The 27,289-nt window shown below is 38.4% G+C and overlaps 1 protein-coding gene across 1 annotated transcript in view; it reads left to right on the forward strand.

Annotated features, from left to right (window-relative positions):
• Positions 1 to 27,289, forward strand: part of ARHGAP15 (Rho GTPase activating protein 15) — a 606,659-nt gene that overhangs the window by 94,898 nt on the left and 484,472 nt on the right. The window contains exons 4-5 of the mRNA XM_021695830.1: positions 3,552 to 3,613; positions 14,630 to 14,717. Coding sequence (XP_021551505.1) covers positions 3,552 to 3,613; positions 14,630 to 14,717 — 150 coding nt within the window. The remainder of the gene's footprint in view (positions 1 to 3,551; positions 3,614 to 14,629; positions 14,718 to 27,289) is intronic.

Consider the following 27,289-nt stretch of genomic DNA (forward strand, 5'->3'; position numbering starts at 1 on the left):
GGGGAGGGGCCTGTTGCCGTGGTTTCCAAATGTCTTTGCCGGAGGCAGAATTGCCCCGCCCTTGCCCCCTCCCAGCTAAGTAATCTGCTGGGGTTTGCTCTCCGGGGCTTTTGTTCCCTGCGAGCTTTCCGTACAGCTTTGGAGGCGGAGAGTGAAAATGGCGGCCTCCCAATCTCCGCCCCGGAGGAGCCGAGAACTCGGGGCCCCGCTTCTAAGTGAGCCCCCAGAGAAAAGCCGTCAGTCACTCCCGTCTCCCCGGTCTCCAGCCGCACTCCGTGCTCACCCGGCCTGTGACCGCGCGTTTCTATCTCTGGCATCCGACCCCGGGTGGAGTCTCCAAACCCAGCAGATCCCTGCGGCGCACTCCCGCGCGGCTCCTCCCGGGGGAGGAAGGTGAGTCTCCCCGGATCTGCCGCTTGTTGGGTCCCTGCTGGAGGAGCAGGGGACCGACTGTGCCGCGGATCACGGTTTATGGCAACCCCGAGCTGAGAGCCCGCGCCTGGGCTCCGCCTCTGCAGCCGGCTTCCCTGCTCCGATACCTGGGAGCTCTGCCGCACTCAGGCACCCCCGGTCTTTCTGTGACCGGTGGGTCCTGAGACCACACTGTCCCGGAGGGTTCCACCCCCCGCTTAGCCACCAGAGTGACGTCCCTCAGTGGAGCAGACTTTTAAAAGTTCCGATTTTGTGCTCCGCGGCTCTATCACTTGCCAGAAGCAGCCGCCGGAGGCCCCTCCCCCGCCGTCTAGCCTCCCGAATATCGCCTCGGATTCACTTCTCCGCACGTCCTACCTTCCAGAAAGTGGTCGCTTTTCTGATGAGAGAGTTGTTGCTCTTCTTTTCTTCGACCTCCTGTTGAGTTTGTAGGTGTTCAGAATGGTTTGATCCCTATCCAGCTGAATTCCTGAGACCAAACGAAATCCAGGTCTCCTACTCCTCCGCCATCTTGCTCCGCCCTCACATCATTAGTTTTTGATGCAGTGTTCCATGATTCATTGTTTGCGTATAACACCCAGTGCTCCATTCAGTACGTGCCCTCTTTAATACCCATCACCAGGCTAACCCATCCCCCCATTACCCTCCCCTCTAGAGCCCTCAGTTTGTTTCTTGGAGTCCAGTCTCTCATGGTTCATCTCCCCCTCTGATTCCCCCCCTTCATTTTTCCCTTCCTGCTATATTCTTCTTCTTCTTTTTTTTAATGTATAATGTATTATTTGTTTCAGAGGTACGGGTCTGTGATTCAATAGTCTTACACAATTCACAGCGCTCACCCTAGCACATACCCTCCCCAATGTCTATCACCCAGCCACCCCATCCTTCCCACCACCCACCACTCCAGCAACCCTCAGTTTGTTTCCTGAGATTAAGAATTCCTCATATCAGTGAGGTCATATGATACATGTCTTTCTCTGATTGACTTATTTCACTCAGCACAATACCCTCCAGTTCCATCCACGTCGTTGCAAATGGCAAGATCTCATTCCTTTTGATGGCTGCATAATATTCCATTGTATATATATACCAAATCTTCTTTATCCATTCATCTGTCAATGGACATCTTGGCTCTTTCCATAGTTTGGCTATTGTGGACATTGCTGCTATAAACATCAGGGTGCACGTACCCCTTCGGATCCCTACACTTGTATCTTTGGGGTAAATACCCAGTAGTGCAATTGCTGGATCATATGGTAGCTCTATTTTCAACTTTTTGAGGAACCTCCATACTGTTTTCCAGAGTGGCTGCACCAGCTTGCATTCCCACCAACAGTGTAGGAGGGTTCCCCTTTCTCCGCATCCCCGCCGACATCTGTCGTTTCCTGATTTGTTAATTTTAGCCATTCTGACAGGTGTGAGGTGGTATCTCATTGAGGTTTTGATTTGGATTTCCCTGATGCCGAGCAATGTTGAGCACTTTTTCATGTGTCTGTTGGCCATTTGGATGTCTTCTTTGGAAAAATGTCTGTTCATGTCTTCTGCCCATTTCTTGGTTGGATCATTTGTTCTTTGGGTGTTGAGTTTAATAAGTTCTTTATAGATTTTGGATACTAGCCCTTTATCTGATATGTCATTTGCAAATATCTTCTCCCATTCTGTCGGTTGTCTTTTGGTTTTGTTGACTGTTTCTTTTGTTGTGCAAAAGCTTCTTATCTTGATGAAGTCCCAATAGTTCATTTTTGCCCTTGCTTCCCTTGCCTTTGGCGATGTTTCTAGGAAGAAGTTGCTGTGGCTGAGGTCAAAGATGTTGCTGCCTGTGTTCTCCTTTAGGATTTTGATGGACTCCTGTCTCACATTTAGGTCCTTCAACCATTTGGAGTCTATTTTTGTGTGTGGTATAAGGAAATGGTCCAGTTTCATTCTTCTGCATGTGGCTGTCCAATTTTCCCAACACCATTTGTTGAAGAGACTGTCTTTTTTCCATTGGACATTCTTTCCTGCTTTGTCGAAGATCTTAGGTAACTTCTAAAAGCTTTTAGCATTTAGTACAGGGGAGAAGGTTGAGGGCAATTCATTTATAGTGAAAAGATGGAACACAGGGTAAGGACTTGAGATAAGGGTATGTGGGAAAGATGGGGGAAAGTGGCAGTAGGGTGCTCAGAAATCAAAGTGCCTATTAAAGACTTTGCTGGGAGTCAACTCATCACAATTTGCGTTGTACATTTATTTACCCTAGTACTCCACAAAAACCTCTGTGAAGTTATCACAAATCATTGAATCTCCTTTAAGAAACTTGCTGTTGTATTAACAATGAAAGCCAATAAATACGAATAGGAAAGGAAGCAAACCCACATTATGAAAGAAGATAATGAAGTAGTGCTACTACAGTGTTTCTTGGTGACTGAACAAAATGCATGAAATGTCACCATTTTAAATGCCCTTTCATGGTTCAACTGATTCAGACACTTGGTTCCACTGAATTCTTTCCACTTCCTGGCCTCAGCAGATACATGAGGTGGTGAGGATTAGAAGTAAAAAGGAAGAACTTTTCTAGGGGCACCTGGGTGGCTCAGTCATTAAGCGTCTGCCTTCAGCTCCGGTCACGATCCCAGGGTCCTGGGATCAAGCCCCACATTGGTCTCCCTGCTCCGCAGGAAGCCTGCTTCTCCCTCTCCCACTCCCCCTGCTTGTGTTCCCTCTCTCACTGTGTCTCTCTCTGTCAAATAAATAAATAAAATCTTTAAAAAAAAAAAAGGAAGAACTTTTCTAAGGATTATCAGTAAAATTAAGGAAGGCATTATTAAATTTGTTTTTGTTTTGCCATTTTTAATCAGTTTTGTAAGCAAGTGACTTCAATGTCCAGAAGGAAAAGTAGTAAAGGTGTATCAACATCTAACAAATCATTCACATTACTCTTTGTAATCTTTCTTTTGGATATTTAACGGCTTGTAATGATTATGATCTTGCAGGCACTTCCCATAAGCTATATATGCATTATTAATGAAGTTCTATGACTGGAATCTTCCATCACTGCAATGACTGTTGGAAAGCATAGGTTCATTCAAAATAATAATGCATAGGGGTTTGTCACAGTTTTAATATATACATTCTTCTTGCAGATGGTTGAAAAAGAAGGCTATCTTCAGAAAGCTAAAATTGCAGATGGTGGAAAGAAACTAAGGTAATAAAAGTTCCTTGATTCACTTTTACATAACTATGATAGTTTTCCATCTCCTCAATTTGTGTCACTGCTGTTTAGAAAGGAAGGCCCTATGGTACGAGACTAGAATATTTCCCTCTGCTATCACTATGATCAACATTATTTTCACTATAATTACAGTTTTCCAATAAAGCACTACATTCTATATTGTTGCACATAATATTAAATGAGGTGCTTATTGTCCTCCTGGAACTTGAAATCTTAAAAAAAATGCAAATAAATAAGATAATGGGTCTTGATTTTTGAGATGAACAGATTAAGGGATGAGTGCTCTCATTTTGCAGTGTATAAAAACCTCCCTACAGCTCAGGTCATGATCCCGGAGTACCAGGATCGAGCCCTGCATCGGGCTCCCGGCTCTGTGGGAAGCCTGCTTCTCCCTCTCCTCCCCCCCGCCGCCCTCCGCTTGTGTTCTCTCTCTCGCTGTGTCTCTCTCTGTCAAATAAATAAATAAAGTCTTTAAAAAAAAATCTCCCTACAATACATTGGGAGCATATTTTTTGAAGATTGGGGGGGTTTGATATACATTTTCTGCTCAGATAAAAATCATTTGAGAAAAAAGGAAAATGAAATCATCTGTCAGATAAAAAGTTGAACATTGCGCATTTGAGGTGAAATGAACACAGAATCAGTAAGAGAAAGTAGAAAAAGAAAATAAGAATTCCCCATGCAACAGCACCAAGGAAAAACGTCGAAGGAAAAAATGAGGTTGATAGGTAGAGAAAGATGCTAGACATTCTCTATGGATGGGATATTTAGAAATAATCATTTCCATTTTAGAATGTTTCCTATTTCTCGAGTACATACTATTATATACTTAGCTTTGTGCTAGGTGATATGTAAGCTACAAAGATATGTAGAAGGTGCTCAAATCGGGAGACAAGGCATTCACTTATGACTGTATTATTAACAGTTAAAACCATAAAGGATGAATGTAATAATTAGCTACACAATGGGACACTTGTTAATTGTATAATGCAATTCATTACTGGAATGACGCTCTGGCCAACAATAGACCATAAAGTATGCTTTTGTTTACTGCCTGTAATTGAGTATGTATATATTTATTTAAAGAAGTAAAACTGGAGAAAACAATCAACCATAATTCTGCTGCTTAAAAGAGCTATTTCAATTTTAAAGAACGCACTCTACTTTTGGCTTATATAGTGTTTTATTCTGGGATGGTAAACAGGGCCTTGAACCCTCTTCTACGCTGTTTCTGTATAGTAACGCTGCAGCCACATTTCCTTTTAGGGTCCAGGAGAGACATGAATAGGACAGAAGGTCAAATGCAAGGCTGCTTTAAGAGACTGGACTGGTCCCTACCCCAGTGGAGAATCTGGCTTAAAGAGTTGGACTCTGAAAGGGCAACAGGATGATTTTTTAACTTTGGCTAACCCAGCCTAGTGTCCTCCTTTTCCTTAGACCTCAATCCCAATTACACCAGCTCAGGGAGTAGTGCTGAGGGTACAGCAATGACTCTTCCCAAGATAAATAAGTGAAGACCCTCTCTTACCTTACCAGTTACGTGCTCACAAAGTCTAAAGAGGGACAGAAAAAGATCTGAGGACTTGTCTAAGTTCAGGTTTCACTGGGCCTTGGTAGGGGAGAGGAGGTGAGAGCTGAAAGGAAAGCCTCATATATGGAAGAGGAGGAGATACTGAGAGGAATTCCAGAAAATAAAGATGATGTCCCCGTTTTGCCTGTAAACCGTCCTTATAAAATAGGTGGTGATGTCAAGAAAAAACAGAGGAGCAGAACAAGGCCCTTTCCCCAACTATCTCACATGAATACATTTTTAAGGCAGTTTCAATCAGTGTGTATACCATTCTGTATTTGTTTCATTTGTTGTTACTTTAATCAGTTTGCAAATCATTTTTGTGCTCTAGTTTAAGTTCATATAAACATTAGCTTGTACTCTGTTTTATTGTTATTTCAATCAGTTTGCATACAATTATGCATTCTTTCATTTAAAGGTATAGTTTCTTTTTTTTTTTTAGTTTTAGTTTCTTTTTTTTTTTTAACATCAGGTGCACAGAATTGAGTTGATTTTACTGTTCAGTGTTGGCTTTATATTATCATCATTCTGGGCAAGACCCCTAGCTGGGTTTATTTTATCTCAGTCTCCAATCCTCACTTCAATCCCCTATAGAATGTATGTTCATCAAATCCACTCTCCATATACTCATGTGGTTATATGTGTGGCATTCTAGTAAATAGTGTATAGTTGTGAGTATGTGAATGTGTCCTAAATTGCATAAGCCTTTTTGTGTTATAAACTTCCTTCTGTTTCTTATTACTTTTATTCAATGTTAGTGTTTGGACATGAATCTGTATCTATATATTTAAAATGAGTTCACTTCTTCCAACTGCTGCCCATTTTGCCATTGTGTCCATACACTACATTTTACTTAATCTCTCAGTAGTGGACCCCTAAATTGTCCCTAACTCCTTCCATCCCCCGAACAACATGCAATAAGCCACACATATATGTCTCCTTACACCCCCGTTAGGTATTGTCTCTGGGGCATATACCCAGGAGTGAAGGATTGCAAGACACACACATTTATAAATCCATTGAGTGCTGCAGCCAGACTTCCTCCTGGATGAGCGCATGAGTTCACACTCCTGCAAAGGTCAAGGCAGCTTGTCCTGCCATCATCTTGTCACCCAGCATTATATAACTCTCAGTTTTGCAAGTCGATGGTGAGAGAATGTTACTACAGTGTTGCATTTATTTTTATTCCTCTCATTGGCATTTCAGTTGAGCATCACTTCATCCATTTAGAGTTATTCAGGTTTCGCATTCTGAGAATTGCCTAGGTATCAACTTCAACTATTTTCTGTTAGTTTTCTCACTTTTTGAAAGAACTAATATCATCGAGGTAGTCATAACCTTGTCAACTTTGGACTTTGTAAATATCTCCTTCAAGTCTCTCACTGTCTATTTACCTTGCTGATGAAAGCCCTCAATGACCCAAAATCTTTAACTTTGATCCGTATTGGTCCGTAATTTTACTCCTTATTGTTTTTTTTTTTAATTAACATTTTACAAATTGAACACTGTAGATGTAGTCACCATGTTTAATAACATGTAATATCCCGTCAGGTTGATGGCACTGTACTATACCAAGCCATTCCTATACTCTTCTTTTATTTGAATTTTAAGTTGATTCCAGCCTTATACTAAAATAGTTATAATCGCAGCAAAACTCCTATTGTTTGTCAATGTTTCTTTTTTTTTAAGATAAATGCTAAGCCTGAAATACTTGATTAAATCACATAACCTTTTTTTTTAATGTTATGGATTGCCAGATTGCTTTGTCCAATGAGTTGGTATGTTTTTGTAGCTAGTAACAAGATGGTTAGTTTAATCATAACCTTGAAAAATTGTGTAGTTTTTATCCCATTGAGAATTTAGTAAATATTAAATAGTATAGCATAGTTGCTATAGTCTATATTTTTAATATAAATGCCTTTTGGTTGCCTTTTGTCCACTTATCAAGGTACTTTATATCTGTTATACATTTTACTGAGTTAATAAGCAGTATTACTAAATGCTTACTCTGTTAAGTTCAGCTAAATGCTTCATAATACTGAAATGATACTCTAAGATAGGCTATATTATTATTTTACTTCCAATTTTACAAATGAAGAAAATTGATCACTAGTATTAACCTCTCCTTTCTCCCGAACCTTATTGTATACATAGTTAGTACCAGATTTTAGCCCTGTCCTCTGTTTGAAGTAGGTTAGTTTTTTCTCTCTTGCTAGAATCTCCTTAGAGCCAGGAAGCAAAAACTGCCCTGTTATTTCATACCATTAACAGTACCAAGGGCTTCAGTTATCACTTAGCAGACATTATTTTATTACTGTCTATAAAGTTTTCTGTCCAAAAATAATCAAAAGCTATTCCCATCATGCATTGTTTTTATTTTCCCCTCCTTTTCCTTTTTGTTTAGCTTCCCTCTTTTATATATTTTTCTTTCTCTCTAAGAAAAGTTTGACCTCTCTCTGAATATGAACAAGAGTGGGAAAAGGAAGGAGAACTCATTGGCTATATCTTACATTCATAAACGGCCGTAAGTTTAGCTTTGTATTGAAATAGCGTTCTATAAATTACCACGTGATACACAGACAGGATTGAAAGCTGAATACATTCAGCGCTCAACTTTAATTTTTTTAATTGTTAACATTGAAAATATGTTTCACTTTTCTATGTTTTAGTTTAGGAAGTCCTTCCTTTTGGGACTTCCATCCCCAAAACGAAGTAGCAGCCCAGATCTCTCTGAAGCTCTGTGAGGCCCCAGTGAAAAGCTATTTTCAATACTTTCCTTTACAAAAGGCACCTGACAGTGTGGACACTATGTGTCCATCTATGCCTGTCACTTTCACTTCATGCCTGCACCTTCGTCATCTCCCTGGTGGCTCTGCACAGCTGATCACATCTAGCTGTCCCTCTGCTCTGCTCTCTGGGGGCATACTTGGGGGTGAAAAGATGAGCAGAAGAGGGGTATGGGAAGAAAAGAAGTGAAGGTAGTGCAGTGTTTATTTCTACTGGTGGTCATTCTCATCCCAGAGCCCAGAACTATGAGAACTTTGTTTTTATATGTTTTCTTTTTGCTTTTCTTTTCTTTCTTTTTTTTTTTTCTTGAACAGTTGTTTCTCAGAAAAGACTTCCTTTAGAACATGATGCCAAAGTACCCTGCTAATGTGAATTTATTTTTTCTTTAGCACTTTCCGCTCAGGATCCCAATAAATTCTTCCAGGCTGAATTGTCATTCTCTCCTTTTATGCTCAGTAGTGAGGACTGAAGGGAAGATTTGGAAAGTACAGAATACAGAAGTTAAGTTGTAAAGGTTTGTTTTAGTTTTAGGATTTCCTTCATATGCTCTGTTATAATTTCCAACATCTGATAACTCTTCGGATATATCAAGATCTTACATTTCTTACAATACTGACAGAGATGTGTGTATTTATACTGCAGTGTCTCTTTGGCCCACTTTTAGCAGTGGCAATTTACAAGAGATTAGAGTATGAGAGAGAAGAAATAATTTCCTAACCTACCAGTTTTAGAATGAGTAAGAACACTTAACAGTGACCAAGGGATTTTATGCACAATCAGTCAGGGCTTCTAGAGTAAATCACTTTCACTCCCACCACTGAGGGGAATCATGTCAAATCCAGTGTGATCAAGTCAAATAACAAAGGCAGGTGGCCCAGGAAAGTCTGAAATTTATGAAGTTGTCTCATATGTATTTTCCTCTGACTTTTGGTTGGCCACCCGTCATTACCTAAAGGAGCCATAGGAGAGGTGGGTGTAGGATATAAAACAAATGAATGTGTGAAACCTGAGCTCAAGCTAACAAATTCTTATAATGGTAATGAATATTTTAAGAACTATTTTCCATCAAGCTGTCTTCAGAGAAGCAGTTACAAAGTTGCTGTTATTATGTGCTGCCACCCGGTGTCCATTTTGTAGAATGCAAAGAGTTTTCTGCCAGACTGATGGCGGTGTTGTTTTTGGGGTTTGGGGGGGATTTCCCCCCTCCCACCTCTACAACCAGGGATTTGTTTTAGGAAAGTTTTGTGAAGTGTCTCACTTGGATAAAATGTCCCACCAATTGCATACATGTAAATAGTTGTCATTCAAATTTAATTCTTCCCCCTCCTAACTGTAGTAAGCACCTTTTCCCACCTTCAGGGTGATTTTTTTGTTTGTTTTTGTCAAAAGAAAAATAAAATATACTTGCATTTCTTGAGCAGCAATCTGTTTCCTGCATTGAATTACTAGTATCAATATCAATACCTCGCCTGACTGTTATCCTAAATTTGTGGGGAGACTGTCCACCTCTTCCTAACACCTCTGACTTACTGAGGTTGAATATTTCCCGAGCTCTGTGTCTTCCTTAGCCCTAAATCTAGCCAATAGTTGGTGTGTTTTCCTCTGTGTGGAAAAATAGAAAAAAATGTCCGTACAGTTTAGATGATGAGTTGGTGAGGCATTAATTGGCCCCCCACCAATGGATAAATTTACCTGCTAGCCATCATGAGAAGGTAGGGAAGAAAGGGCCTGCAACATCCCAAGTCAGGCTAAGAAGTGGCCTGGCTCCAAGGAGAAAGACATTTAAGTGCTTGTTTGACAAAAGTTCTTTATCTTCCTTTCTCAGAGCCTACACTGAGGCTCTGCATAGACATGCTCAAAATGACTCAGGGAGAGCTGCATGCCAACTGCTCTGGAGATAACTGATACAGCTGAGTGAATGTGGTCTTCAGGGTCCAGGAGACTTGGCTTGACTCCCATATTTATGAGTTCTATGCCCTTGGGTAGGATGTAGATTCACAGAGCTTCGGTTTGCTCATCTGTAATATGAGGTATCACCCACCTCCCAGCGCCATGTGTTTCCATGTTCATTGAGTATGTCCCCCTGAGTTAAAGGAAAACTCCTTGAGGTCTCTCTTATTTGCCTTTATATATTCAGTCCTGGACTTGTGAGTGTTGTGTGGGTGCTCAATAGACACTGGTGACCGGCTTTGCGTTTTAATTACTTGACACGTCCAAAATACCAAGTGGAATCCCCAGCACAGAGTGGGGACAAATGCATGCATAAGAGCTCATCTTACTGACACACGTCTGAGAGGTCAGAAAGACCTCAGGAGAAAGCTCAGGTATTGTCAGTAGAATTATAAATTAGAAGAAAATATACTAAACCAGAAGGAATAGTTTTTTTTTTTTTTTTTTTTTTTTTAGTACTAGGAATGACATATCAAAACACGAGGGAACTAAGGAACAGAGAAGAGAAATACAGGAGATTCGTGCTTTTGTAGGGCTTGTTAGTGAATAACAGTAACCACAGAGCAGGAAAAATCTAGCGGTGTGACTCTTCTGAAATTTGAGAGTCCATGTATTCTTTTGCTCAAAAACCTTTAATGAGCACCTACTAAATGTCAGATACTTTTCTCAGAAGTGAAAAAGCTCCAAGAGGTTAGGGATGATGTCTATTTCTTTGGAGAAGAAATAGGGGAGTAGAAGGACTTTCTCTCCATTCTGAAAACTGCTTCATCCTTGAAAGGTCTATTTTAAAAGTCTCATCAGAAACCATGAGACTTACCTGTTATGGCTAAGCCCTTAAAGTTTGCAGGAGTAACTTGCTTCCTGAGTTGTCTCTCAATGTACTGGACAATAGCCACCTATAAGGATTCGGTTGCAGAGAGAAAGCCTTAAAGGTTCAAGTCAGGGCCCAAAACTTTGCCAACTGACCCTTTTCACAACTCTCTCCAGAGCTGACGGCGTCATCCAAGCAGCTCCTGTGTTACAGTAATGAGGTGAGGGAGCTCTTCCAGGGGTGTCCTGACAACGAGAGGACGCACAAGCCAAACCCATCAGACGGGGAATGAACCAGACAGATACTGTAACGAGGATGGTCAAATGCCCAGAGCACCTCATTCACAGAGGCAGGTTCTGACTTAAGTCATAGGTTAAAAGTTGTTCCCATTAGTGAATTCTCAGCCACTCTTAGACTACAGGCTTTTGACTCCTTGATTCCTGGTTGTATGATCTTCACTGACTGCATGTGAGTCTGCTCATCACAGACCAGAATTCCCTAGCCGGAAAGAGACAGAGGTACCATCATTAGGAGCACACCCCCTACTTCCAGCTTCTTCTGAGGAGTTGAATGGTCGTTTGCATGACTCCTTTAAATCAGTGCAACTTCTAAGGGAAGTGGAGAGTTTGGAAGTGGTGGGCCTTTGTTCTGTCCTTTCAATTAGCATCAGGTAAAATAGTTTATAAGGAAGCCTACATGGCTTCTACTTTGTCATGGGCTATGTACATTGGCTTTTATAATGTGAGCATTTCAACCAAAACCATAATGAAATCTGACATTGACAATCTCCTGAGCCAAGATAGTAATGCTTAATCCTTAAAAAAAGGACAGCATAAATTAGTGACCAGATTATAGGCTTCAGAGTCAGACTCTAAATCTAACTGGCCTTAAGTAAATTACCTAAACTCTGTGAACCTCATTTTCTGTATTAGTAAATGGACATATTAGTATCTTCATTATCTTTTTTGTGGAGCTAAACTTCTACTAGGCAATCAAACTTTAGTAGGTACTCAAAATAATTTATGTTAACTTTTATTTTTAAAGAGAATGGAAAAAAACGGAAATGAAATTAGGGCATCTAAAAAGTTGACAGTATTTCTTCTTCCTCTTGAAATAAAATTATTTTAAGCAAATTGGAAAAATCTTCACTTTTATTCTAACACCATAGAGACGTTGTAATTTATAAATTCAAAATGAAATAGCACTACATGTAAAGTGTCAGAGCAATTCATATTACTAAGGTTCCAAGACCTGCAGTTCTTACCCTCTTTGACTTGTTCATCACACTCACCTATGAAGGAACATTTCATAGCAGTTCAAAGTTCTAACAAAGAACCATGAGATAATTGAATTTCATGCAACTTCATTTCTAACCAGTTCCAGTTCCAAGTTTAGGGAAGGGAAGAGTAATGCCAACACATTCTGTAAATGATCAACATCTGAAACAGATTCAAATCAGAACCATTTATCCAGGGCTTGCTATAGACTGGAAGCAAATAAGGTATAGTATCTCCCTGCCAGGAGATGAAAAATATAGTGGGAAATATAACAGGCAGGTTAAATATGTGTTCCATCAGTCCAAGGGTGTTCCATATTCCCTGATCACACACTGTCAAAATAAGGGGTAGAGATAAATGATGCCCAGTGTAGACCAGCAGTCCTTCCAATGTTTTTCTTTTCTCTATCTGGGGTCAGCTAATATTATGACCTGCATAGAGACAAGGTTATGGCTACCCCGACCTCCTTTGCCTAAAAGGAGAAGTGGGCTCTAGGGGGAAAGAGGGGAAAGGTCTATGTGGCTTTCTGTGTTGTTGCTGTTTTTCTACCTTTTTCATTGTTTGACAGAAAAAGGGACTCTTCATTTGAAGACAATTGGGTCCAAGAACATACTGTTCATATTTGCATGTTGGAATATACATATTGTTTGTTTTGTTTCTGTTTATCATGTTGGGTTTTTTTTTAGCACAATAGTGCATGGTTAAGAAAGCTTTAGGCATGTAAGAGCAATCTAATCTTGTTGTAAATATTAACTTTACTGAATCAAAACTGTCCCTTCACTCAAACCCCTAAATTCTAAGAAGCAAGTGGAAATAACTACACAGAGATCCTCAAGGGTCATTGTAAACATATTTTTGTGTAGGTTTTTATTGACCTGAATAAAGTCTTTCTGTAAACTTTTTTTTCCTACCACTTTTATAAGATGAATTCAGTTGTTTTGAAGTGAGTGTTAAACCAAAACCAACTGCAGCAGTATGATATAATGGATAGAAACTTAAGTATGTTAATCTCCTTAGTGTTTTACCATCTACAAGCGGGCATCTCAGAACACAAATATACACATACAATTGCTGAAGTAATACATGTTCAATGCTGGAAATTTGATAAACACCAAGAAATAGAAAGGAAAATCAAAAGTTGTGATTTTATCACCTGATTTAGCTCTTGTTATACCCAGCTCTTTTTCCCCATGCCTAAAGTTCAGTCATCAACTCAGTTAATATGTATGCAGTGCTTCTTCTGTGCTAGGCAATTGGGAATACTTTTGGAAGCAGGAAATGCTCTTTATCATTTCGAGGATTTTTTTAGGATGGGGAGAGATAGAGGTGAAATATACAAAAATTATTTTTTCATTTATCGTAAGTGCTGTGCAAGGAAGTCACGGATGGCATTTTAGGACATGATATTTGAACTTCCGATGAGTGAGAATTAATCATCAGAAGGGGCTTGGAGTGGGGGGGGGTACAGTCTTAGGCAAATGAACTAAATAAACTACATGTTGTATTATGGTCTTTATTAAAGTCTTCCCCTATCAGTATTCTTTTATAGCATAGGGTTTATTATTTCATTATAGGAACCTATTACATGCAATTTATACAACTAATCTTTTAAGATATATTTTAATAGGTGCACAATTAAGAAATAATGGTATACTTCATTCTTGTGCCCACAGACTTAACTTATGAGATGACTACTTTAGGATAAACTTAAATTCATAGGAGCGAACTTGTTTAGTCAAAAAACAAACATGTTTTAAAAGATTCTTTTAAAAAAGCATATTGCCAAATTCACTCCAGGAAGATGTACTCGTGTACTCTCCCATCAAAATTCTATGGGAGAATCCATTTCTCCACCCTTTCAGTAACGCTTGGTATTAGTCCTTCTAATTCCTGCCAATTTGATTGGCAAAGAGGGAAAAATCATTTCACTGTTTTCATTTGCATTTCTTTGATTTCTAGTGAGATTCAACATTAAAAAAATATTTTGGGGCTGCCTAGGTGGCTCAGTTGGTTAAGTGCCAACTGTTGATTTTGGCTTAGGTCATGATCTCAGGGTCGTGAGATTGAGCCCCATGTAGGGCTCCTCACTGGGCATGGAGTCTGCTTAAGATTCTCTCTCCCTCTCCCTCCTCTCTCCCTCTAAAAAAAGAATTTTTTTTGAATTAGGCAATGACACATTAGCTGGTTAGTTTTTCAGATTCTGAAATATACTGAAACAATGAAGAGAAGTAACAATGAAGGGAGGGGTTCTGATTTCTGTTTTTACTTTGCTATTTTTGGCTTGCCGTGGAAACAGCCTCTGAAGTAGGGGACATGGATACACAAAAATTGGAGTTTTAGTACTTGAAAAAGATTTTGTGAGGATCTCCAAATGAGAAATGTTAATTATAAATGCCATGATTTTTAAAAATTACAGAATGTCTTTATTATTACCCAAATTCCATACCACCTATAGATTTTAATAAAGAAAAGACTTTTATGAAGACTAGTTAAAAATACAGTCTCTACTCATGCCAAATGTTGCTGATACAATATCTTTGAATGATTTCTTCAAGTGATAATGCTTTTTTTTTTTTCTTTTTTCTTTTCCTAAGGAAAAACTGGTCTACTTCCTGGATTGTTCTTTCCAGTCGAAAACTTGAATTTTACAAAGAATCTAAGCAGCAGGCTCTGTCTAGCATGGTAGGTAGTTCTGCTTCTACTATTATCATCCTCACAGAAATATTATTGAATTAAAAGTTTGGTTTCATCAGAAATCACACTAAAGCCTCCAAGCTACCAACGACTGAAAGCAGATGGAGGAAATGACTCAATAAACTTTTAATCAGATGAAGGGAAAATAGAACTTAGTGTCTGTTTTATTAAGTGGTGCATTTGGAGAATAATCACAAAATGAGATGAATGGTGAGCAGCTATCTAGTAATGTGAAGGTAACACTTTAAATTAAGGTGCCATTTATAAATGCTTTATTCTTATTTATGAAATGATCACTAAATGCAGCTTCTTGCTCAAATAATGTATTATAAAGTATGTTATAAAATGCATTAGTAATAAATGCTTAACGGATGAGACTATGGGAAGCTGTTTTAAAGAATATTATAAGACGTAAATCCTATTAAACCATGTATGTGCATCTTTAATACATGAATTTAAGTTGTTATCTAGCATGGTATAAAGTGCTTCATACATTAATAAATAATAATAAACTGTTTATAAATGGCACCTCAATATAGGGTGTTACCAATGAGGAAACACTCTAAGTTAACAAAGTGATTTTTTATCTTAGTCTAACTGCAATATTCACTATATCCAGCTAACCTTTCTGAATATTTCTGACTCTGTCTAATGGAGCTAATACAATTTCTGTATCCTGTAGTTATTACATAAAGTGAAATTTGTAAGGTTTCTCTATTGTACCTGGAGGAGGGCCTCACATATGCCCACAGAGATTTGACAGTGACAGTAAGTAGGAGCAATTCTGAGGTAGTTACTGGGGCAATTCGAGCTCAAAACCTTGCTGCCTGAGCTCCAGAGCTGCCACACCATGAAGGAGACAGTGGACAGGCAGCATGTCTGACAGCCTCCTGATTAGGAAGGACGCCGGGCAGGAACCAACCTGCCATACCCCATCGTCCTGATGGGTGGCAGGGAAAGCGCTCTCCTGGCAGGAGTTAACCACAATGAACTAATTTGTATTTGGCAGGTAATAAAACGGTGGAAAGTTCTTTGCTTTCCAGCCACTAGTCGTGTTTGTTATGTAATCCTCTTTAAATAGGAAATAGAAAATCATTTGCTAGGAGATGTTTGTTTGTTTGTTTTTAAATAGAAGAACAAAAGGTAGCATTTGGCTTGTTCCTGATAATTGCAATAGACTTTATCCCCAAGTGGCTTGCTGATTTTGGAGTCTCGCTGTGGTCCAATCCATAAACTAATTATAAATAAATTAAAAATACATCTCAATCCTTTGTATTTTTAATTTAAACTGCCTCAGAAATTTGTTCTAGCCTTTGTTTTGTTTTTATTTGGGGGCTACAGTAAGATTGAGATAATCTTTTTAAGAAAAATAAAGTACCCCTAAGGGCTAGGCACAAAACAACTCCCATCCACTCATGGGTCCTTTGTCTTCCCTTTGAATGAGTTCTAAAAGGGAGTCAGGAAAGGGAGGAAAAGTCGCTTGCCTGGCAAGTTTGGCTGCTGAGAAGATGATCTTCCTCCTGCTGGGTGAGAAGAATTCCACTGGAGCAGCGTTTGTGTGAATGTTCTGGGAGAATGGGAGAGATTAGATTCCAAATTAAAGCATTCGCTTTATTTTTATTTTATTATTTTAATCTCCTCGTCCCAGGACCCGGAGACATAATTATCAGCTGCCTAATTTTATACAGGTGAAAGAAAACTCTTTTTTAGATTGTAGGCAAACCTTTCAAGGCAGCTCACTAATTGCCTGCCTCCAGTTCAAGCTTCAGAGTTGTAAATTGACAATAGATTTTGCTTCTAGAAGAAATTCGTTAACGTTTTTTGGCAGTCCCCATTTATTACTTCTGGCCCCATTTTCAATGCTCTTATGGTTTCTCCCAGGCACTCATCTTCAAAGTGAATTCAGGGCAGGAACTAACTGTGTTTTGTGGTAATGGGGAAGAGAATTACAGATTCATGTTTGTACTGCATGAATTGTCGTGCTAGTCAACTTCTTGGATACATTTCTAACCAAGTATTAAAGGCCTAGTGGGATAGCCCACATTTACCAATTCCAGTCTCAGAGAAACGATACGATGATTGCCAGGCCTTGATTAAAGATGCTGTGGTTTTATTTTGAAAGAGATTTATGCTCAAGTTTCTGAATTTCCCTTGCACCCCCTTACACATGTCCTGGTATTGTTCATTGTGCTTCTGGGAAAAGTCTGTCCTTTCCTCCAAGGGGTCAGTAGAAACTGACTGAGTAGTACAGAATGTGGTTTAAAGAGTAAATGGCATTTTAATCTTTATAGGAATGATCTTTGAATGTTAATGCGGTGGTAAGACAAAGCAGCAAAGTAGCTAGGAGCAGGGCTTTGAAGTTCAACCACAGGGGACTTCATTCCAGTTTTGCTGTTTAGGAGCTGACAGTTACTCAACTACTTTGAGCTTCAGAATCCTCATCTGTAAAATGGGGATACTGATATCTGTCAAGAGAATCAATCGAGAATGAAATTAGTTAATAAAAGAAAAAATAAATAGTAGCAATAAGTTAATTATGATAGTCTAATATACTATACCAAAATATATAAATCTATTCTATAGCATGTAATACAGGGTATAATAGAATTATAACGTATTTTTACAGCATATTAGTTTTGTACTTGAACTGATGCAGACAGGTGTAGAAGAGAAAATACATTGATTCAAGGAACACCAGCATATCTGGTCTCCAAAAAGAGAACTGTGTATGCACAGGCAGCATAAATGTTGGGTCTAAGCAATGAATAATTCTGAAAGTGAAGCCCTTGCTCCATCTGGGGCTCTAGATGGTATCTCTTGCATGACCATATACATTTTCCTGGGGCCCTCATCTTCCTCCACTGGCCCTTACCCTGTGACTTTCACATTTAATATGGCAAGTCACAAGATGTGCCTGATCCCACATTCCATGTTTGACTATCTTTCGTTCTCACTGAAATTCTTTCAGTTTTCAGCCAAGTCAGATTTCTATCAAAAGCAGCCCCCTCCTGGAACTAGACACAGGATCATTTCACCGGTGTGTGTAAATTAGAGATTCATAGGCTTTGGGTCCTCAGTGACCTCCTATTCAAGGAAAAAGAGGACTGACACATTCTGTTTTATTTGTTTTTAGTGAGGACATTCCAGAGTAACCTACCACTTACTACCACTGTCACTTTCTAACAGAAAGGGCATCATAAAATATCCCAATCCCACATCTAGATAGGATAAAACCTCAGAATGCAATGCAGTAGTCTTTACCAAAATGGGAAACTATCCCCCTTCTATGTCTATATACATTGTCTCTGTTTTGTTCACTTCACCTTGGAACAGAGAAAGTTTGGTCCAGACTGGCCAGCCCTCCTGCGTAAAGGAGCATTTGAAAACCAATGGTGTCACTCCTGGATTTCCTGGATTATGAAGGGAAGGATGATGCTCATACTCTCATCGTTTTTTACATATTCTGATTTGTAACTTACTTTAAATGTTGAAAATATTGTCATTGGAAAATAGTGCAGAAACCATTTTTAGTAAAATGTATAATAGATATGTATATTTTAAAAGTTATTAATCAAACTCCTACATAACCACTGCCCAAGTCAAGACTCTGTCAGCCCTCTAGAAGCCTCACCCTCTGCCATTTGTCCCTATGTCATCCAGCTTCTTCCCTTGCCCCAGAATTCAATGCATTTTAGTCCGTATTTTATAACCTTTCATGATTTTCCCACCTGTATCTATAGCCCTTAAGAAATGTAGTTTTCTTTGTCTGGTTTTGAATTTATATAAATGGAAACACAGTGTATGCTTCTTTTGTTTCTTGCCTTTTTCTCTAAATATGTCATGCTTTTTCTTTTCATTTTTTTCTTCCATATTTTTTTTGCACTGGTTTAAGTGATGCCTTTTGTTTCAATTTTGTTAGTGGCTTGTTTAAGATTACAGCATTGATACTTATCAAAGCCTAAAGCGAATCAAATCCTTTACCCTCTTCCAAAATATTACCTTAGAATATATATATATATATATATATATATATATATATATATATATATATATTTTTAAGATTTTATTTATTTGACAGAGAGAGACACAGCAAGAGAGGGAACACAAGCAGGGGGAGTGGGAGAGGGAGAAGCAGGCTCCCCGCTGAGCAGGGAGCCCGATGTGGGGCTCGATCCCAGGACCCCGGGATCATGACCTGAGCTGAAGGCAGGCGCTTAACGACTGAGCCACCCAGGCGCCCCACCTTAGAGTATTTTTAATCCATGTATCCTCTTCTCAGCATAGATGCTATTGTTGTTTGATGTTTTAATTCTTTCTTTTCCTTTTAACACCACCAGACAGTATTCTTTTTTTTTTTTTATAGAGTCAGTGTTGGTTTAATATTTGCCATGTTCTTTGCCATTTACTTCTTCCTAGGAAGAAGTAAATGGCAAAGAAGGTCTTTTTCTAGGAAGGTCTTTTTCTTTTGTTGGAAGTATATTCTGAGAAATTCCTGTAGTAAAGGTCTTACGGTAACAACATATCTCAGTGTCTGCTTGTTTCAAATGTCTCTATTTCTCCCTCATTCTGGAAATATATATATATTCTCTTTGGATATAGAATTTTGAGTTGGCAGTTGCTTTCTTTCAGCACATCAAAAATGTTATTCCACTATTTTCTGTCGTCAATTGTTGTGATCAAGAAGTTACCTTAGTTTAACTGCTGTTATCTGGCTGCTCATAATATATTTATCATTACCTTTGTTATTCCACAGTTTTATTCTTCCTACCTGGACTGTTGCCTTGAAATTGTTTATAACTGTCACTTAAATATTTTAGAAAATTATCTTATTATTATCTTATTATTTTGCTATTATCTTTTCAAATGAAGCTTCTTTTAAATTTTCTCTTATCTTTTTCTAAGTCTCTGGTTAAACCTACATTGTCTTGTTAGTCTGTTCATTTACATTCTTTTTAAAATCTTTTTTGTCTTTCTGAACTGCATTCCAAACCATTTCTCTTGGTTTATCTTCCATTCTTTAATTCAATCTCCTTTTGTGATAAACATCTTTATTTCAATTATTGTGATTTTCATTTCTAGAAGTTTTTTATTTATTATGTCATTTGTGATAGTTGTCTTCTGCAGATATTTTCCAGACTCCCTTTTATTTCGTTAAAATTAGAAGCCCATAGTTGTTTTATATTCTGTGTCTTGTGACATAACATCTGAAGTCTCCATCAGTCTGTTTCTGCTACTTCTCTGTTGCTTTGTTTCCTTGTGTGTCTGGTTATTTTTGACTGTGTGCTAATCATTTAGTCCTGGGATAAACATGTTCTACTCCAGAATATTTTACATTTTTCTCAAAGTGTCTGGGACACTCCTGGTGATTGATTAGCTCAATCTAAGTTAACTGTTTAAAACTTTCAAATTGTGTATACATAATAGGACAGCATACAACTTCTCAGGGACAGAATTATTCTTCAGTCTTCCTTTTTTTTTTTTTTTTTCTTCTCTCACATTGCTCATCTACAAAGGCAGTTTTCTTTACAATCCCTTAAGTTAGAGAAAGAGAACAAGTTTAATATTTGTTCTCCTTTATTCTTTCATAAGACTTCAGGCAGCACCTTTTCCATTATTCTGTGAAGTCAATTGACCAAAGTTCAAATGTATAGTATAAACAGATGCCCTCAGGCAAAGAGCAGTTATGTTGATTTGATATTCAGCTTTCCTCTCTGGGTTCAGATTCCCATTTTCCAAAAATATTTACCCTAGCAGCCCCCACTATCTTACGGGCTTTCAATATTTTTAAGGTAATTTTAAAAAGAAATATTTTATCCAGCATTTTTCATTGTTTTCAGTGGAGAGATGGTCTAAATAGCATAGTTTCTCGTTTACAATCTACCTCACTTTCATTTAAATATGCATTTGGTTAATCAAGTTTGTGCTATTTATATAAGCCTTGGTAGGAAAAGACTTCATAAGAATATGTATTGAAATCCTACAATGAACAGCTTGCTCATTAGGGCTACATATAAGGCATAGAGATATAATCAAGATATAGTCTTTGCTTCATAACATCTTTGCCAAAAAATAGGGTGAGATGAAATAAGAAACATAAAAGAGTTTTTCTGAGATTTAAAGGAGGGAGAGCTCACATCTGTGAAAGATTTGAATTGGGCCTTGAAGGATGGTTATAATTTCAATATGTGGAAATTTGTGGGCAGGGAATTCCAGTGAATTAAAAAATATGAACGATGACATGAAACGGAGAATGGGCAAGGTCTGTGTGCTAAAAAGAGAAATGAGTTTTTTCGTTTTTTGTTTTGTTTTGTTTTGTTTAGTTTGGTTGGAAGATAAGATAAAAAAAAAAAAAGCTTGAGAAGAGTATCAAGGACTGGAATTTGCTACCAGGGGCAAATCTTTAAGAAGGCGTGCCAGTATTCTCCAGCTACCTTCACCCTAGAATAATCTATCATAGCTGTTCTTGTTAATAAATACATACTGAACAGAAGTATGACCCAGGTGTTACATGTCTTCAAAGGACAAGGCCTATCATGGAAAAAGGCAAGAGAGGAAGTTGATTCTTCTGAGATCATGGCTTCATCTCATTTAGTCCAAGAGAAAAAAGTTTTGCCTCAAAAGGCATCTACATTATATTTGCTTTATCTGTTTAAAAAAGTCCCAAAGAAACAAAAGCTGTCAGTTTGGTTTCTGATCTGAGGAATGGACTCACACCCCTTGCATGTCTCAGGTACACTTGTCTATTTTAGTGTCAGTGAAGTATTTCAATCAGCTCCAGCACTTCAAATACCATCTGCCTCCTCGGTACCTGCTGTGCTTTGTGATTTTAGAGCTTCTGCTTGATATGGACTAGAACCTGACTCTAGCCATGGGATGTGACAAATATGCATTCTTGATTAAAAAAAAATGATAGATTGCCTTATGGGAGGGAAGTTTTGTAATTTAGAGCACTCATTCATTTATTTATTCTACAAAGAATTAACAACTCCTAACAGGTATCACACAATGTGTTTTTAAACCCTAGAGATATCAGATGAATACTATATGATCCCTGCTCTTAAGGTGCTTATCTTCTGATAGAGGAGACAGAATCATATGTAGGTTTATTATAACAATACATGACTAAAGAGATTATATATATAATATAAAATATGGTGGGGAACCATAGATCTAGCTACAGGTAATCCTTTCCCAGGGAAACTGTTTTTCCAAGTGATGCTCAACCTATATATGCTCAACTATATATGCTCAACCTATATATGCTCAACTCTTTTTCCAAGTGATGCTCAACCAATATATTTCTCCATTTGTTCATTGCGCAAAATCACTGAGCATCCCTGATGTTTAAGCCACTATGCTAGATCTTGTGAAACATACAAAAATGAATCAGACTCAGATCTTTCCCTTGAGGGTCTAGAAACAAATAGAAAGTATGCCCACAAATCAAGTAATTGTAGTAAGAAAGGTGGACATTGATAGTTGCTCCAAAATGGCATGAACAGAGGCATGAGTTAGTTTTATAGTAACTCAGAAAAGAGAGATTGCTTCCAACTGGAAAAGATTCTAAATGTATCTGTCAAGGGAGTGACAGATGAACATGTTTTTGAAGGATGAATAGGATTTCGAGGCAGAAATGGGTTGAAAGGGACATTTTATGTAGAAATAAGGGAGTAACCAATGATAAAATGTAGGAAATTAATTCTTGTATTTATTATACAGACATGAATTGAAATCTGGCCTTGCCCCATGAACTATGTGCTAATCATTGTTCTTGAAAATGATTCTTGGAAGTTCCCTAAGGCCTAGGGTAGATGTGCCTTCATCCAGACTATTTTGCATTTCTTCTATGAATTGCCTGGATGCACCTACAAGTGAAAGATTGCCTCAAGATAAGTTGAGGAACAGAAAGCACTCCATTATGGTTGGAAAGTCCATGTAGAACAGGTTTAGGAAAGACCTTGAAGAGGATTGTGAACAGAGATAATTTCATTCTGTAAGCACCCTGGAGTCCTTTGCAACCAATACTAACTATCTTTAAATTAAGGCAGATTCAGGGATGCTTGAGTGGCTCAGTCAGTTAAGCCTCTGCTTTTGACTCAGGACATGATCCCAGGATCCTGAGGTTGAGTCCCACATCGGGCTCCCTGCTTCTCCCTCTGCCTGCCACTCCCCCTGCTTGCTCTCTCTGTCTCTGATAAATAAATAAATAAATAAATAAACAAATAAATAAGGTAATTCAGAGTTTTCAGAGACAGGTTTGAGTAAGATATATATATTTTTTCTACTTTTAACACAAAGAAGAAGGACTTTTTAAATGATTTGAGAGACATGTTCTAAAAATCTGGTGATAAAAAAAAGAAGAAGATAGTAGGAAGGGAAAAATGAGGGGGAGGAAATTGGAGGGGGAGACGAACCATGAAAGACTATGGACTCTGAGAAACAAACTAAAGGTTCTAGAGGGGAGGGGGGTGGGGGGATGGGTTAGCCTGGTGATGGGCATTGAAGAGGGCAGGTACTGAATGGAGCACTGGGTGTTACACACAAACAATGAATCATGGAAGACTACATCAAAAACTAATGATGTAATGTATGGTGATTAACATAACAATAAAAATTAAAAAAATAAAAATAAAAATCTGGTGAAACAGAGGAGAGCCATAAGACCTGTGCTCTTATTGACAAGGAAAATGACAAAACCGCCAAATTGTCATCAGTATGGCCCAATGCACTTAGTGAATCACAGGTCATCTCACTCAGAAAATACTTTAATATTCTCAGATGTCCTTGGCAATTCACTGTATGGTCCTCTCTAAAGAAGTCCTAGTGCAAAGAAAGCAAGAGGGGCAGTTTGTCTGAGAGAACTATAAATATCCTATTCCAAGAATGTGGGCATATCAGCACATCAGTGAACACCAGTAGCAAAGCTGAGCTTATTTTTATGTGATTCCAGAATATATGTTTGGTGGCATACCTAATAAAATAAACACAATGTAAAAGTTTATTTGTGGTTTAAGAAATTTCTCTTGTCTCCACATCCATTGAAATTCAGACCAAGTGGAACTTACTCTCATCAGTCAGCTGTTTCTGGTATATTTATCCCGCAATGCTCACAAATCCTAGTTAACATAAACCTAGCCTGACATAAATTCGAAAGCATTATAAACATTTTAGGCAATATTTCTCCCCTAAAATTTTATGGTTCTAAAACCAGTATGTTCAGTACGGAGCCTACATGTTCACTGCGTGTGTAACTTTTTTTGGCTGGGGGGGGGGCTACTTTGATTTTTTTCTCTTTACACTGTACCGATAATTTTTATTCAGAGGCAAACACTGGCATTTTGCTCTTAATGACAGAAAACTTTTCCAAGGCATTTAATAAGCTATTAACTTTTTCAAACCACTCATTCAGCCATAATCTTGAAAGCAAAAAAAGAGTAATATAAAGGGCCTCTTTAAAATAATTTGTTTACTTTTTTAATATTGTTTACTTCCAATGTAAATAATGAACACAAGCATTAATTAAATAATGTAATACATCTAATGCTCATTTACTGTAGTATGGCTTTAATAACAAAATGGACTTATTTATGGGAGTAAAATGATGTGATTTAGCAAAAAAGATGAAAATAGTTTCAATCAGAAAGCTATTCATGAATTATTGAGTATTCTGTGCAAAATGAATATGGAATTATTTTATCTTTGTAAAGTGAGTATTGAGCCCTTATTTGGATCCCTGCTCAAAAAGATCATAAGCATTGGAGGGGCAAACAATAGATCTACCAAACTTAGTCTAATGAAGGCATCTTAAATTTCTGCTTAATATTTTAATTCTCCTAATGATAGCGCTCTGGCAAAGTCAGGATTGTTAACATCGGGGCAGTTTCTAGTATAGTCACAGACTACACTATCATATGGCCTCATCAGACCTTTAAAAATTAGAGAAAAATGATAATCCAAAATCTGGAGGATGATGGGTGGGGATGAAAAGAAAGAAAGAAAGAGAGAAAGAAAGCAAGCAAGCAAGCAAGCAAGAAAGAAAGAAAGAAAGAAAGAAAGAAAGAAATTGAATTCTAGTGTTTTATTAGCATAAACATTGTAAGGAAAAAAATGAAATCAAGTGATCAATATTACTATAAATGAAGCCATGTTCTCTGGTTATAATTCTCTCAAGATTTAGCCATTAACCGCAATAAATTCTGTATCTTACCTAATTTTTAATAACCACAAAAATCTATGAAATTGATAGGATGCTTTATAAATGGATAATAGCTTACTGTCCAATAAACCTCACCTTAGGCTCTCAGAAAACTATTTTAATTATGAAGTTTGACTCTCTGTGGTTTATCATTTTGGTCAATGTAATGCATCTGATTTAGAGTTTGCATTTCTCTAAGATAAAATAGACTTTTACTCGACAGTGCATTTTGAGATTAAATGAATGTTATGTATTTGGTCTTTCTTAACAGTTCACTACTGAGTTGAAATGCTCTGGGAAGCAGTATACTATATCAGGTGGAATAAGTTAGACCACCTGGGTTGAGAATCCCAGGTTCACATTTTATTTTATTTTTTTTTAAGATTTTTTATTTATTTATTTGAGAGAGAGAGAGAGGGAGAGAGAGTGCAGGAGCAGGGAGAGGGGCAGAGGAAGAAGCAGACTCCCCCCTGAGCAGGGAGCCCCATGCGGGGCTCAATCCCAGGATCATGACCTGAGCCGAAGGCAGACGCTTAACGACTGAGCCACCCAGGGCCCCATCAGGTTCACATTTTATTTATTCCTATAATCCTTGGATATTTCACCTGCAATGTGAGGTTAATAGGAGTACCTACCTCAGACAGTTATTGTGAGATTATTGAGAAAACTGATACAGCATGCCTGGCACACAGCAATGATAAATACTAATTGTATTTATTATTATCGTTGTTATTACTACATGGAGCAATAGAGTATAGTGGCTAAGAGAAAAGTCACTGGAAGCCAATTGGATTCAGATGTCCAGATTGCCACTTAATGGCAGTGTACTTAAAATCCTTGCCTCCATTTTCCTTAATATAACGACTTCAGGTAGGGGAACACTTCCTGCTGTCCAAATACAATCCAAAATTTCTGCAGAACCTCATTTCTTACTCATACCAAAGTCCAAAACAAGTATCCCTGGTCAGTTTTCTGCTAGATGGTGCTTCTCTCATGTGTCGGTTCTGCAAACTCCTAGGGGCCAATGAGGAAAAGGTAGAGAGAACATGAGAAGTTCTGCGTGCTCTTTAAAGCTGTAAGCCCATAAGCGCCTCACATCGTTCTTGCCCCCATTCCAGTGATGACAGTGCGTAATGTGGCCACATGTTGATGCAAAGAGGGCCGGGAAAAAATGGAGTCCCTGGCTGGTGAGCTCCTTCCCTGTGACAACACACATTTTGGTGTAGCACTATTCATCTCTGCCACAAGGATCAGTGATCTCAGCCCTGATTCTCCAGAGAACAAGGCCTGAATTCAGTGCCCATCCTTTTATTGGAAGGCATGAATCCATGATTTAGAGAGTGAGTCACAAAGGAAGTGAGGCAGGAAATGATGGGGGAATAGTGGAGGGGCTGTGTCATCAAGCAGGCTGCTACTCTCCAGTGAACCTCAAAGAGACACAGAGAATCACTGGGCAGCTGCAGCACTTGACTTAGAAAGAAGCATGTTTGGAGAAAGCATGAGGCAGTGTGTGGGAGGGAAGGAGGGTTGGAGGAGAAGGAATTTATCTGCTATGTCTCTTCCCATTTCCTGCTTCCTTTTGGCTAAAGTTCACCGCCCAGAGTCTTCACTGCCTGCATCCTATGAACCTGAGGCACACCCTTGGATGGCTATTCAGAAAGCCAGATCCTATATCCTGTAAAGTGGCACTTTATACAAATCTGGAAGTGGATGAAGAGCAAAAAGCCTGTCTGCACTCTGGCAGCCAGGAGAGAGGGCCTCGAATTCCAAAAAGGTGACTGGCCATCCTCAGGAAGTGGGACCAAATGGGTTCAAGCAGGCTGGTTATCTGCAGGGATAGCTGAGGTAGACTTATGGGATGAGGGTCTAGGTAAGGACTCTGAGGGAGCACCTGAGGCACCAAAAATGTGTCCAAGCTAGTCACCTTGCAAAATTAAATAGCTTTTTATGTAATGCAAATGGAAGACAGTATCAGCATACAACAAAAATAGACTAAATAGAAACTATTGTATTTATTCTGGCAAGATTTGGATTCAGAACTAAATGCAATGTATCTGCTCATTTCTTGAAAAGGAGAGCATACTTTTTCCTCAAAAAACAAACAAAAAACCCAAACATACAACAATCTAGTGCCCAAAGTCACCAACAAAGATTTGCTTTTCTGAAAATCTGGTTTGATTTGGTCTTGTATATACTGAGAAATTTCACTGTAGAAACAATTTCAGTTATTATTAACATCATTTATATTCATATACATAAAACCCACATCTTAACAATCCAAGTATCGTCTTCTATGCTGACAGCGGCCATACTTTAGACATTAATAAGATCAGGTATCCATGAGGCATTCTTTCCTAAATCATTT

The sequence above is a fragment of the Neomonachus schauinslandi genome, chromosome 3, assembly GCF_002201575.2.
Source record: "Neomonachus schauinslandi chromosome 3, ASM220157v2, whole genome shotgun sequence".
Classification (NCBI taxonomy): domain Eukaryota; kingdom Metazoa; phylum Chordata; class Mammalia; order Carnivora; family Phocidae; genus Neomonachus; species Neomonachus schauinslandi.